Source organism: Vicugna pacos, chromosome 11 (genome assembly GCF_048564905.1).
Source record: "Vicugna pacos chromosome 11, VicPac4, whole genome shotgun sequence".
Lineage (NCBI taxonomy): Eukaryota > Metazoa > Chordata > Mammalia > Artiodactyla > Camelidae > Vicugna > Vicugna pacos.
In genome coordinates this window covers 77,967,420-77,981,539 of record NC_132997.1, presented here as the reverse complement: position 1 = coordinate 77,981,539, position 14,120 = coordinate 77,967,420, and the positions used below count along the sequence as shown (strand labels likewise).

Sequence of the window (14,120 nt, the reverse complement as noted above, 5' to 3'; positions counted from 1 at the left end):
TATTTCCTAAGGATAAGTGAGTGGAGATCCCAAGTCTGGGGTCTTTGATTGGCAGGGAGTATTCTAGGACCAGAGGGTTGAAAGGGTCCCTAGACAGGATTTGGGACCTGGGAAAATGGGAAATCTATGGACTAAGTTCCTTGATGTTGGATGCCTAGGTAAAGGGGGAGGTTCTGGGGCTGAAGGTTTTAAGCAGTAGACAAGGTCCCAGGTCCAAAATCTCTGGGCAGGAGGTGGTAGGAGGACCTAAGGTCCCTGGGTAGGTGAAGGAGAGGATCCTAGGTCAGTGGATAGGAGCATTTCCACAGGTATGCCTCACCTTTGGAGATCTCTCAAGTTCACTTGGCAGTAGCCTCTGGAAAGCTTGAAGGTGAAGCTAATCTAGGCAAGACTAGAATGCAGTCTGGGCAAAGGAGAGCAGGCAAATCCTGAGTGTCCTTTAGATGCCTATATGGCGATGGAACCTAAACTTCCTTTTTTATCAATCCCCTCCTGCCCACTCATATTTCCAGTCCCAGCTCTATACTTCTTTTATATCACCAGGGGATTCAATGTCTGGACATAGACCAAAATTTCCATGCTGCCCAGTGACTGGAACACAGGACTACAGCAACCCAAGTCTTCTCCAACCTGAAAAGGCCAGAGATCAAAACCCCACCTCTTCTTCTGCATGTGGCCTGTAGGAGATTGGACCTGGTGGCCAGTGTGGGCAGTGTCCAAACACTTCCTCGACTCAGCCCTAGGCCTGGTCCTGGCCACTTGTCATTGAGACTCCTACAGTGGACTCCTAGTCGGTATCCCTGTCTCAGTTCTAATCTTACTTACCCAGAGTATTGTAACAAGCATATCTGATCAAAGGCCAGATTCTCAACAAACACATCTCTTCCTTCACGACTGACCCTGCTTCCGGTTCTAGTCTTCTCTCCAGCCACTTCCACCCTCTGAAGAATACATTACACTTTGAATTACCTCCGGTCCTAGAATACTCCCTGCCAACCAAAGACCCCAGACTTGGGGCAGTCCTTACTTTGGGCCCAAGCCTTAGACAAGGGACACCTGGGGCCCAGGATGATGCTGAGTAGCAGCACCCAGGGTCCTACCCTAAGCCCAGAACCAGGCTGAGGGCTGACGGGTAGAAATGAGCAGAGGGCCAAGGCCTCTTTGAAGGTGGTTCTGCTGACTAAATCCAGAACAGGAATCTGTACTAGAGACACTCTTGTTTCTTGGCTTAGGGAGTCAGACTCCAAGCAACCCTGCTCCAGTGACTCTTGTTACTAAGCCAGAGGGCTCTGCAGGTAGCTCTCTTGTCTGTGGTAAATCTTTCTCTCAACCAGAGGCTGCTCCAGGAATCCTGGGGGAGATGGGCATAGGCCCAGGGCCCAGCACAGTTCCTACTTGGGAACAGAAGGGTCTTGGGGAAAGGAAGTGCGCAGCTCTGCAGATTCCCCTCCTCACAACAGGCTAGAGAAACTAGCAATCAGCCAGGAATGAGAAGTGCATTCAAGCCCAAGCAGGTAGCAGCTATTGGGCTGTACAGTGAGGTGGTTTAAATCTCAGAGACGCTACTTTCTAGTTGACTGACCTTGGTCAAGTAATCTTTCTAAACCTCTATTTCCTCACCTGTAAAGTGGGGATAATATTAGAACTTTCCCAATGGGATTTATTAGAAACATTAAATGGATTATTTAAAGACCAGCAGATTATATGTGGAATCTAAAAAAAAGGATACAAATGACCTTATCTACAAAACAGAATTTATCTACCAAACAGAAACAGACTCACAGACATACAGAACAAACTTATGGTTACCAGGGGGTAAAGGGGTGGGAAGGGATGAACTGGGAGTTTGAAATTTATACCTCTTGGAGAGTGATGGAAATGTTAGCTATCTTGATTGTGGTGGTGGTTTCATTGGTATATATATCTATCAAAATTTATCAATTTTTACAGGAATTGTACCACAATAAAGGTGTTAAAAAAAATAAAGATCAGCAGAGTGCCTGGCACATATTAAATGCTCATAAATGTTAATTTCATTATTGAAAGTGGCCGTTTTAGCCAACAGATTGACATTCAACCACTCCTTCTATAACCCATAAATCTAATAGTCTCTCAGCTGTTCAAAAACACACCAACCACATTTCTCTGTGTTTTCCAACACCAATGGTCAATTCTCTGTGGACACCAATTGGGTGTCCTACAAGTCAACTCAATTTTGACACTAATTACCTGGAGTTAGCACAGACAGGTTAAGGGCTCAATCCCACAAGACTGCCCGCACTTCCAAAACCAGTCACAAGTCACTGTACTTCTGACTGGCTAGCTATAAATATGAGTTCCCATGATATAAACTGTTTTGATAATTTGCTAGAATGGTTCACAGAATCCCGGGAAATACTTCACTTATGTTTACAGGTTTATTAAAGGACACAGTAGCCAGATGGAAGAGATACTGAGGGCAAGGCATGGTATGGGGTGTGTGCATGGGGCTCCCATGCCCTCTCTGGGTGTGTCACCCTCCCACCAAGCCAGAAGCTCATCAAATTTCCCTGTTCAGGAGTTTTTACAGAGCTCAATCTCTAGCCCCACTCCCCTCTCAGGAGGCTGAAGATGGGGCTGAAAGTTCCAACCCTCTCATCACTTGGCCTTTCTGGAGATCAGCTCCACCCTGAGGCTAGGGGTCCCCACATTAAGTTACCTCATTAGTATAAATACAGGTTTGATCTAAAGGGGCTTGTTATAACAAGACACTTCTATCACTTGGGAAGTTCCAAGGGTTTTAGGAGCTTTGTACTAGAACAGAAATCTGAGGACAAAGACCAAACATATTTTTTATACCACAATATTTAACATATATATATAAAGGTTGCTCCAAAAGAGAGAAGAGTATTGCACCCACAGGTCCCACCCTGGCCCCTTCCAACTCCTAGGCACCCTTCCCTGATTACTGAGTTCTAGAAACAATTTTCAGCCTGTGTCAGTTACACCAAGGCCCTGTTCTGGTAATGCCCAGGCCTCCAGGCCTGGGTGCTCTGATGCCTGGAGGGTTGTGATAGGTCCTCGAGGTGGGGTGGGGGGTGGAGTGCCTGAGTCCCCTAGGATGTCCTCATACAGGCTTAGAACTGGCCCTGAGGGCTGTCCTTGAGTCCCAGTCTGCTCCAGCAGGGCTCTGAGCAAGCCCACAGTGAGAGAAGGCTCTGCCCCAGGCTCAGGGAATGGGGTGGGGGGCTCCAACTCATCTGGGAGGTGTGTCCGCAGTAGAAGCAGGAGCTCAGCTGGAGCTAGGTCTGGTGGGCACAGGCGGCAAAGGAGGGGGAGGTGGGCATCAAGTCGACGGTGCTGGGCAAATTCAGCCAACAGCAGTTTGAAGATCTCACTTCGAAGCAGGGGACTGGAAGGGCTGAGGGCCAGGCCAGCCTCTAGAGCCCGCTCCCACTGCTCCTTTTGCACCAGCTGTCCCACAGCTTGGAGCACAGCTTTGGGCCGCCCACTACCCAAGAGCAGGTCCAGCTCTAGTGCTTCCGGCCTAGTCCCATCCTTACCTAGTACTGCCAGGGCTCGGCGATAGAGGGGCAGCCCTGGACCCCCTGCCCCCCAGCCAGGCCCACCCTGCTGCTGTGCCAGCTCCACAAAGGGTGGCAGCCATTGTGGCTCCAGCCGGCAGAGGCACTGGCACAAAAGTTCAAAGAGGGGCAGCATCCCATTTGGTGGTTCCTTTCCAGTTGCTGTACCCGCCAGTACCTTCTTCCACACGTCAGGGGGAGCTTGGGATCTCAGCCTGCCATTCCCATCTGGCTGGAGCTGCAGGGCCCTGAGGATGGCACCCCAGGCTGCTGTAGGAAGGGTTTGGAAAATGGTGTTGAGCTGAGCCAGCTGGTCTCCCACCAACTCAGTCCTCAGCAGGCGAGCCACTTCGTGCTCTGCCAGCTCAGTCCAGCCAGCCTCCTCCTCATCCCCAGCCACCAGCTGGGCTTTGAGATGCTCTAAGCCCCGGTAATCCCGAAGCTCGGCCCTCAGTGTGGTCAATAGTGTAGATGGGGATACATGACCCTGGAGGATGGAAGCCAGGGCCTGAGGCGCCCGGAACGTGCTGTTGTGCCTCAGTTCCTCTGGGGTAAGCTGCGCACCCCGCAGGCTCCGACGCTGGTAATACTCACAGGCCTCCTCAAACACCAGGTCTTCAGCTGAAGGCAGCTCAAGGCCCTGCAGGGTGCCCCAGCCTACTCGAAACAGACCCAAGGCTGAAAGCAAATGAAGACCACCTCGGGTCTCCAGCTCTTCCTCATCTTCCGTGCCAGGGGCTGGGGGTTCCAGCAAATGTACTCGGTCTGTACTTAGGACCTTCCTCTCTAGCAGCTGCCCACTGCCCATGTCCAGCAGTTCTAATGTGGAGCCTAGCACACAGGCCAGAGTGCCATGAAATGTGCCCAGTGCTGCAGACCCTGCCAAACAAACTGGTGCCTCCTGCAGGGTGCCAACAGTCCGGGTACCACCGTGGGGCTGCACGAGGCTCACAGTACCTCTAAAGTCAAGCCACAGCAGGCCATGGGGAGTTGGGGCCCAGGTATGTACAGTCAATGGCTGTCTGGGGGATAGCAGCCCAGGAAGGCCTCGGAGCAGGGTCCGGAAGTCCCATGTGTCCCCTCGTCCAGGATTTAGGCTTTTACTGTGGGAGAGGCCAAGACACGGGGCAGCCACCACCACCTTGCCCTTGCCTGGGCTCCAGATGAGCAGAATGTGGCCCACACCAGGCCAGGTGGTGGCAGTGGGCACTAGGAAGACGTCCTTGCGGGAGGCCAGCAGCCCGAAAAAGGGGCAGTGGTGCAGCAGGATGTGGGTTCGGCCCAGGTTGGTGCCGGCCTCCCCGCTGGGCTCCAGAGTCCGGACGCACACACAGTGGCTGAAAGCCACCGCGGGAGGCCCTACCTGGCCCTCAGCGCTGGCCTGACGCTCCTCGCACCACACGAGGCGGCCTCGGGGCGCCGCCACGGCCACTACGCGGGCTCCACCACCCGGACACAACTCGGTGCTCTGCAGCATCCGCCAGCCAGGCCCCATCTCCGCGCTCCACACCTCGGCTAGGCCACTCTCCCACACCAGGACCAGAGCCGGTCGCGCGGGCCACGGCAGGAAGAAGGCATCTAGCGGTGAGGGCTGGCCAGCTGGCCAGGTACGTTCCAGCTCTGGGCCGGGTCCACGCACCGCGACCAGCAGCTGCGGGGCCGGCGCCCCCGGGGGTCGCAGCAGCAGCAGGTGGCGGCCGTCCGGGCTGCAGCGGACTCGGACAGCTGGGTCCCCAGCCAGCAACTCCCGGAGCTGGGCCGCGCCGCTGAAGTTGCTCAGGTCCGTAAGCAGGCGCAGAGTCCCGGCACGCTTCATGACGCCGCCCGCGCCGTAGCACACCCAGGCCCGCCGCCCCGTGGGGCGAGGCCCGGCTCTCAGTCAGGGTTCCCGCGGGAGGTCGAGTGGGCTGAGACTTCCGTCCTACGCCGAGGAGGTGAGCTAAGAGTCGGCCCCGCCTTTCCCGGCTAGCTCGGGACCTGCCCCTGTTTACGTCCGCCCCGCGCAACACCGCCCACCAGGGGCGGAGCCGGGGTGGGATCGGTGAGCCTCGCTGGGGGTGGAGCCTCCCGAGCATCCTAGGGTCTCAGCGACTTGGACCTCACCAGCTCTTGGGACGCTCTCTGAGATGTAGGCCCGTAGCCCCAGGGCCCAGAGACTGACTCAGGAATCAGGATTCCAGCCCGCTCAGCCCTGAACTGATAGCGTCCAACTCCCAAGGCTTCCCTTTCGTCCAAGCCTCGTTCTCTCTCACATAGATTTATTCATTCATTTATTCATGAATTTTTTATTGAGTACTTACTAAGTTCCAGGCTCTGAGTAGATAACCTGAACAAAAGAGAAAACCTCAACTTCATGGAGATGACAATCTAGTGGAAAACAATAATAATAATAATAATAATAATAACAACAACAACAACAACAACAACAACAACAACAACAACAACAACAGCAACAGCTAGTACTTCCTTAGCACTTATTGTGTGACCCACCCCACCCAACCCATCCCCTTTTACAGATAAGAAAAACGAAGCAAGAGAGATAAATGGACTGAGATCACACAGCTATTAAGCGGTAGAGGTGGGATTTCAACCATAGGCAATCTGGGTCCAGAATCCCCAAACCACTTTACCATATCAACAGTTCATCACCCAGACTAACATTTTGCTAGAAAACAAAATATATACTTCAATAGCATGGAGTCTGTGTGTAATCTCTCCAGCAACAGCTACATATTGACATGCAGGAGTCCTTTCCATTCCTGACTGCCTTCTCAGGGTATTCTTCCCTCTTCCTTGAGCCTTACCTCTCCCTCCCTTTCCACACAACTTCCCTGAGAACTGCATCCATTTCTATTTCATTAGCCTCATTCTGTCCTCTTGCTCTCAGGATAGAAACACTCTCCAGTCTGTCCTATCTTAGAAGTCACTGTTTCATTCTCATCTCCAAACTTTACCTCTACCACTCCCTCTCCCTTTTCTTTCACAGTCTTACAAAGATCCTCTAGCACTTGTTGCCTCTACTTTTTCTCCTTCCATTCACTCTTCAAACCATTACTTATCTGAAGTAGATTTTCCCGAGGTCTTTAAGTTATTTTAATTTCCTTTTCTCTTTGAGACATTTGACAGCTTCCTTATTGAAAGTCCCTCCTGTGGTTTCCAAAGCATCTTTCTCCTCTACTTTTCCTCTTTTTTAGACAGTACTGTCTGCAGAATTTTGTTTGCCATTGGTTCCTCTTTCTCCACGAGCCTTTAAATGCTGGTTTTAAATTCCATTTGGGGCCCTTTTCTCTTTTTTCTCACTTATTATTATTTTTGTTAACCCTCTTCTTAGGCCATTTCTTAGGACCATTACCACTAAGCCAATGGCTCCAAAATGTTTATCTACAGCCCAATATCTCTGCTGAGTTCCAGTAAAGGATATCCAAATGTCTACTAAATATTCCTGCCTGGATGTCTCATGGGCATTTTGCTTTCAACATGTCCTAAACATCATCTTCTTCCTCAAATTTGCTCCTCCTCCAGCTGTTCCTAGTTGCCATAGGATTTTTTTTAATTGTTGTATCCTCACTTTAAAAAAAAACTACATTTTTAAAATCGAAGTAAAGTTGATTTACAATATCATATAAAACTACATACTTTTTGAGGCTTTATGTTTAGCTATATTTCTGGTGGATACATACATGCATGAGTGCACAAAAGCATGAACACATGTATGTACCATTGTATTTTTAATTTTTTTCTTCCAGTTTCATTGAGATATAATTGACACACATGATTGTATAAGCTTAACGTATACAGCACACAATTTGACTTACATACATCATGAAATGATAACCACACTAAATTTTAGTGGACATCCATGGTCTCATATAGATATAAAATTAAAGAAAAAGGAAAAAATGTTTCCCTTGTGATGAGAATTCTTAGGATTTATTGTCTTAACAACTTTCTTGTGTAACTTACAGTAGTGTTAGTTATATTTATCATGTACATTATGTCATATCCTCACTTTCAGAGTAGAGTCTGGCACAAAGAAAGACTTCAATAGATGTTTGGTGAAAAAATGAGTAAGCTTGAGTAGGCACATGTTTGCATGTGTGATATCACTTAGGAACCTTTTGATTAAGAGTTACAGAATAGTTACAGAAGTAGGATATCTTAAGGAAAAATGAAATTTACTAGAACATTAGGGCATCACAGAATCTTCAGGAGATGAAGAACAGGCTTGGAAAATGCACAGGAACCAAAACACTCTCTGAAGGCAAAGAAATAGGATGCACAACTGATTTTCATCAGGAACCAAATATCCAGGATAAAACAGTTCCTGGTGCTACATGACGAGGTCACTGCACTGGTGGACAGAACCTGTTATGAATGAATTCTGACCATCTTTTCATCTTTGCATCTATTGATCAAGGAGCCCTTGGAAGCTGTACCTAGTGGCCAAACCCAGGTCACATGAGCTCACTTTACTTGATTGCCCAGGTCCCAGTTTTCCACCGAGACTATACACAAAGGAAGAGGCCCCCAGAAAAAGAGGGGGAAGGTTCAGTGCTGGATAACCAAACCAATATGACATAAACTTTTTAGACATCCCCATTTTCCAGATAGAAGACTAAGGCTCAGAGAGCTCCAAATGTCAAGTCATAGAGCTAGGAAGTAGCCCACCTGGGATTCATTCCCACAGTATCTCCATAGGTAGTGTTTTTACCTACTCAGTCTATGGACTTCTAACCTTAACCTCTTCTGAATCTGTATTTAATTCACTTCTCACCAGTGTATTGTGTTGTTTCAGGTTCATACTTTATCGTTTCCTTTTCACCTCTCCTCTAAGACTTGACTTGACCTTCCCCCAGGAAGCCTCCAGAGAATCCTTTCTCAGGCATTTCAGGGCATTTATAACTTGAGCCTGTCTAAGCTTGCCCTCAATAATTCACTGTCTGATATTTAAAACTTTGATTTAATGTTTAATTGCTATCTATCTATCTATCTATCTAATCTATCAGTTTGTTACAATATAATCTCAATAATTATAATTTGTTGTTTTTCTTCTGTAGTTTGTTTTTCCTCCCATAATTTGGTATCCAGTAGGTGCTCAACAAAGATTTGTTAAAAGGAATTCAGGTATGGGAAGGGATCTTTCAGGTGTGCAGGAGACTTCTAACTGGTGTTCAGGAACTCACCTCAAGATGCCCTCCTCTTGCCCTTCTTACTCTTTTTTATATCCTATTTGGGTACAACTTTTTACTACTAATCATATTTTATGTTACTGTGTAAATAGACAAGAAAAATTAAAATCTTCCTGAGCTTTTGGGTCACTAAGAACTTTTCTCTGATAGATCTGGGCTTAAACTCTTCTTCAACTCTTACTAACTCTAGAACATAGGGCAAGCTATTTAATGACTCAAAAACTTTGTCTTGTTATCTGTGAAGTACCTATTCTATAAAGTCATTGTAAGGAGACACGCGCACAGGTACTCACACATTGCCGGATGTCTTTTTTAATCTCCCATTTTGCATATGAGAAAACTGAGACTAAGAGAGGTAACTTGCTAAGTTGACACAGCTTTACACGGTGATTCGCAGATAGTAGGTACACTATACATGTAAGTTGAATGAGTTTGTTTACAATCTTACACTTACAGTGTTGTAATAAATAGGTTATATATATATTTCCGAACTTTGCCAGTGTTCCTAGAGAATATTTAAGTGCAACTACTTATTTCAGAGTCGGCCATATTAAAAAGAAAAACCTGCTAATGCAACTTGCATCCAGTAGACCCTCGACAGTTGTTTCTTTTCCTAATTTCTTTCTCGCGGTGCATTTCGGGAGTCGTAGTCTTGTGATGCTTGCTGGGAGTCGTGGTCTGAGCCAGTCTCAGGAAGCGGGCGCGGGCTAACCTAGCACACGGCGGGCTTTAGGACCTCGCGAGGCACGGAGAGCTGGGGAAAGGGTCGGGGGAGGTCGGGAGCGCGTCCGTGAGCCCGGAGCGGCGGCCGCGTCGGTGGCGTCGGGAGCGAGCGGGCCCGGGAGCGGCGCGGGTGGTGGAGGAGGAGCCCGGGGCTCGGTAAGCGGTGCCGGCCTGGGCCGGTCTCCGAACCCGGCCAACCTCTGCGGGTCCTGCCATACTAGGCCTTGGCCCCAAGGCGGCTCTGGGGGCGGGGCCTGCGCTCGCCTAGGGGACGATGGGGGTGACGGGGGGAGAGAGAGGGAGGACAGCTGCTGAAGCGGGCGGAGGCTGCGTGCGGCTGGGAGGCTGGGCCTGGGGCGGCGAAGAGGAGTCGAGTGAGAAGCCGCTCGCTCCTCCTGCGGCCGGTCCCTCCCACTCTGGGTCCCTGCTGGGCCCTCCTGGCAGCTGAGGCGCTGACCTTTGACCCTGGCATGGGGTTGACCCTCACCTCTCAAGCTACCTTGAAAGCTTTTCCTCCCAGGTTGTTCCCACCCTTGGTTGGCCTTCAGCCCAGCCTGGCCCGGGGGTGAAGAAGGCAGGGGGCAAGACTACTGAGAAGGTCTAGAGGAAGGCCTGAAGTCTTCAGGTGTCCCATAAGGGTCCCTTCCTGTCCTTTACAGGCTCTGAGCGCTGGGCTTCAGCCCACCCTTAACACACAATAAGTGAAGCTACTATGTTTTCTCCGGGTTACGTGGTGTGAGCCTGCGAAACGAACCTATTCCCATGCAGGGTGCAGGGAAGAAACGGGGAAAAAACTGGTTCCCTGGGGAAGGAAAACTATCAGAAGCTGAGGAGTCTGCCTCTGGAGATGGGGAAGTAGAAACTTGGGCCAGGCCTGAATAAATGTTTCTGGATCATCCGATTCTCCTCAGTTCTTCCTCTCCAGAAAACATTTTGAGCTTAGTGAGAGCTGTTTCTTTGCTGTTCTGTACTTTCACTGACTTTGTAAACAAGGGCAAATATGATTTGTGTCCCTGCCCTTAACTTAGCACAAATTAATTAGAATTATTTTGGGTGTGTCTTTACTTGGACTTGTATACACAGTATTTCCTATGTGAAAGCTTTCTAGATAGCAGATCAGTCGGGCTAGAGAAAGGTGAATCCTTTTTAGGGTTGTAAAGGGGAACTCTCATCTTTCCTTAGTGAATAGGGGAGCCTTTAAGGTGTTTTCATTGGATGTTTAGGCACTGTAATTCATTCACTCATTCAACATTTGTGTAATAATAATAAAACCTCTTGAAAACTCAAAATGCAGTTCTTATGAAAGTTGGACTTTCACGTAGAGCTAAGCTCAAGAATCCATAAAATTTGGGGAAAATAGCCAAATAACAAATTGACCCAGAATATCGGAGGGTGAACCGTTTATTCAGCATGCATTCATTGAACACTTATTGTGTAACTGTACTGGGTTAGAAATATGAGCATCTTTTCTCAGGAACATCAGGGAGACATATTCATATGAAAATTGTGGTGCTGTGTGTTACTTATCCATTTAAAGGAGTTTATACAGTGTGAGGGAAATGTTACCATTGTTTGGAGAGTCAGGGAAATCTTTCAGGGAGGAGGTATTAAGCTGGGTGTTGGAAGATGAGTAGGAGCTTGCACAAGAAAGGTTATTCCGGCTAGAGAGAACAGCATGAACAAAGGTGTGGTGAAAGTGTGAGGGGAAAAAAAATTAACATGACCCTCAAGTGTTAGAAAATTTGTCCAAAACAGGATGTGTGGTGGGAAAATCGCCAGGAGGTGAGACTGAAAAGAGTAGGGAGCCATTGGAGCTTTTAATGTTAGGGAGTGACAGAAATGCAGATTAAAGTAATGAGAGATGAAGCAGGGAGACTAATTAAGAGTTGTTGCAGTTAACTGAGAGTGAATAAAGTGTGACACTGGGAATGAAGAGGAGGGGATGGGTTTTAGAAGTATTTCTGAGATAGCTGCAATAGGACTTAGTGACTGGGGAGAGACAGTAAAGTTTTCTAATTTGAGAAATTGAGTAAATGCAAATTTCACTGATCAGGATATGGATTAGAAAAGGTAGAGCAGATTTTTTTAAGGGTTAGGATGGCTATAGTAAAAGGTGTAGGGGGGGCAGTCTGGTCTGCTGAGATCGAGTTGATTGTGGGGTATGCACATGGAGAGATGTTAGTAGGCAGCTGAAAGTAAGGATGCCTGGTGAGTTTATTATCTTAACAATAGCTCTGAGTAAGTGAGAATATATATGAAAAAATCCTGGGAAAATGTTTATTTTGTTTCTTTATAAGGAAGTATTAGAATATGCACTTCTTCCACTTAATAGCTTTCCAAGGCAGGGGCCATAACTCAATAACTTTGCATCCCTTTTTCTCTTATGCTATACCTGTGTTGTTATAAGGTCTCAATAAATGTTAGTTATTAAGGTAGCAGGAAATCAATTTGCTTTGCCAGATTGCAGTTACCTTTTGGGCTTTCCTTAAGAAGAGTATGGGAGTTTGTCTTATAATTTTTGTTTTATACTTAGGGGGTATTCTTGGGACTTGTATGGTTCAACAGGAAAGGAAATGAAGACGGTATGAATGACGTTGTCCTGTTTGAGGAAATTCAGGGCTTGAGCAGGAGATAGACAATATTAATTTAAAAGAGGCTCCTGCTCATTGAAAAGAGGATCTTGTGAATTTTCATTCTGGGAGATGTCAGAAAAGTGTGATTTTCAATCCGAGTTTCCTGAAATCCTGTCAATTTGAAGTTGATGCTTCCTACTGTAGGTGCAAGTGCATTCCTTCATGTGTAAAATCACTTAAAGGAACCTGAGATAGTCATGTTTATTTAAACCTCTTCATCTGTATTATTAGTTTGTGAAAGTAGGCAGACTCAGTAGATTCTGATGGGACCCGATTGAATTCTCTTCTGTGAAACTAGTTCACTTCTAGTAGTTACAGACTGTGGCTGATTCCCAGAGTAGAAATTGGGGAATTCCTGTTTTGCCACTTGTTGCTTAGTCTTGGGTAAGTCCCCGAGTTAATTCCACTTTCAAACACCCACTCAGAGGTGAGCGCTGTCCAGAGCACACACAAGGTATGGACGCTGCCTCGTAGTGCCTCAGGTGTTTATTACTAAAGCAGGCTGGTTCTTTCCTAGCATTGAGAAAATAGGGATGATGCTTGTCAGATGATGTCCTGTGTTGACTGACTTTTCTTGGGTAAAGTGGAACTGTTGATATTATAGATATCCATTTGGAGTTTCCATAGAACTGGAGGTAGAAATGCCTAGCATTCTCTTAAATGCTTATAGTGCTACTATTTACCTTTGGGGAGTATGGGATGATTTGCAGAAGGACATAGGGAGCAGATAACTTGCCTAAAGAAAAAAAATTGCATCTAAAGGAACTAGGGAACTTTTTTAGGAGAGTCAGGGCCGGAGACTTTCTGGCTTTATAAACATACTGCCTCCTCTTGTTTATTCGGTGAGCGACTCCTGGTCAGACAGTGGAGAGGTGATATTTGACTCAGCCATAATTGCTGGACAGGTAGGATTTTCATCTCCTTCACTAGGCATTATAGATTACTATAGTCAGTGTATCTCGTAGTGATCTTTCAGACATGGGCGTACTGGGGCTAAGATCCTAAGGAAAGGCGATGCCTTTTGTTAAGTTAAAATGGGGAGAATGAGATGGAAGTAGGTGAGGATTGCTTGCTCCCAGTGCCTCTTCTAGAAATGGCAGTTTTATTCATTCTCTCAGAGTTATCTGTCCAGATGCTCCTTTTCTTTTAAAGCCTGGTTTAAGGCTTAGATGAGTATATCTCAAACTTTAACGAGCATCAGAATTATTTGGGGCAGGGTTTTTCAACCTTGGCATTACTGACATTTTTTTTTTTTTTTTGAGTGAAGGTAGATTTATTCAGAGAGATACATTGAAACGCAAGAGAAAGGCCACAAGGTTTGGGGGTTGGGTGCTCAGATTAAAAGTAGGTACAGTTCCATAGACAGAATGCGGGCCGTCTCTGAAGAGGGAAGAGAGAGAAGGGTGGCTGCGAGGTGTGGTGTTGCTGGTTTTTATGGGCTTTTATGGGCTTGGTGGCTTCATGTGCTAATAAGTGGAAGGACCAGTCTAAGGGGAAGGAGCTGGGATTCCCAGGAAGTTGGCCATTTTCCTCTCTTTGACCTTTTGTGGCTAGCCTTGGGATTGCCATGGTGCCTGTGGGCGTGTTATTCACCATGTTAATATATTACAATGGACTTATAATGAAGCTCAAGATCTGCTAGAAGTTAAATCTCTCATCATCCTGAGCCTCAAGGCCTACTGGGGGTTGAATCTTTCACCATTTTGATGTTAATTGCTGTAGCATTCCTTGAATGGCTGTGCCCTGCCTTCTTCCTGTCTCATTCCCCCCTTAGAGATTTTACTCCCATAATTTTATAGGGTTGCAGAGGGGCGAAGGTCCATCTTCTAAAACTGCTTCCGGGCTGAGTAGAGGCGTTGACTCTGCCTATCAGGGAGTAAAAAAATCTCTGAATCCCTAATCTAGGGGCCCCAGGGGCAGGACAGCCTTTTGTTTTTGCATCCAAGGGCTGAGGGTGTGGGCTGGAATCCTCCCACAGCCATCATCTGATGAGGGACTGCTGTAACCCACTG

At 47.3% G+C, this 14,120-nt stretch overlaps 2 protein-coding genes across 2 annotated transcripts in view; one reads left to right on the top strand and one right to left on the bottom strand.

Annotated features, from left to right (window-relative positions):
- Positions 1-1,737: 1,737 nt before the first annotated feature.
- On the bottom strand, positions 1,738-5,528 carry HPS6 (HPS6 biogenesis of lysosomal organelles complex 2 subunit 3). The gene has a single exon (XM_006210484.4). The coding sequence runs from the start codon at positions 5,377-5,379 to the stop codon at positions 2,968-2,970; it is 2,412 nt and encodes an 803-aa protein (XP_006210546.2). The 5' UTR covers positions 5,380-5,528; the 3' UTR covers positions 1,738-2,967.
- Positions 5,529-9,491: 3,963 nt separating this feature from the next.
- Positions 9,492-14,120, top strand: part of ARMH3 (armadillo like helical domain containing 3) — a 153,436-nt gene continuing 148,807 nt past the window's right edge. Inside the window, exon 1 of the mRNA XM_006210485.4 lies at positions 9,492-9,631. The gene's annotated coding sequence lies outside the window, so the exon portion shown is untranslated. The remainder of the gene's footprint in view (positions 9,632-14,120) is intronic.

Excerpts from the sequence above, each read along its gene's own strand:
- HPS6 (XM_006210484.4), bottom strand. The coding sequence starts at position 5,379 with ATGAAGCGTGCCGGGACTCTGCGCCTGCTTACGGACCTGAGCAACTTC.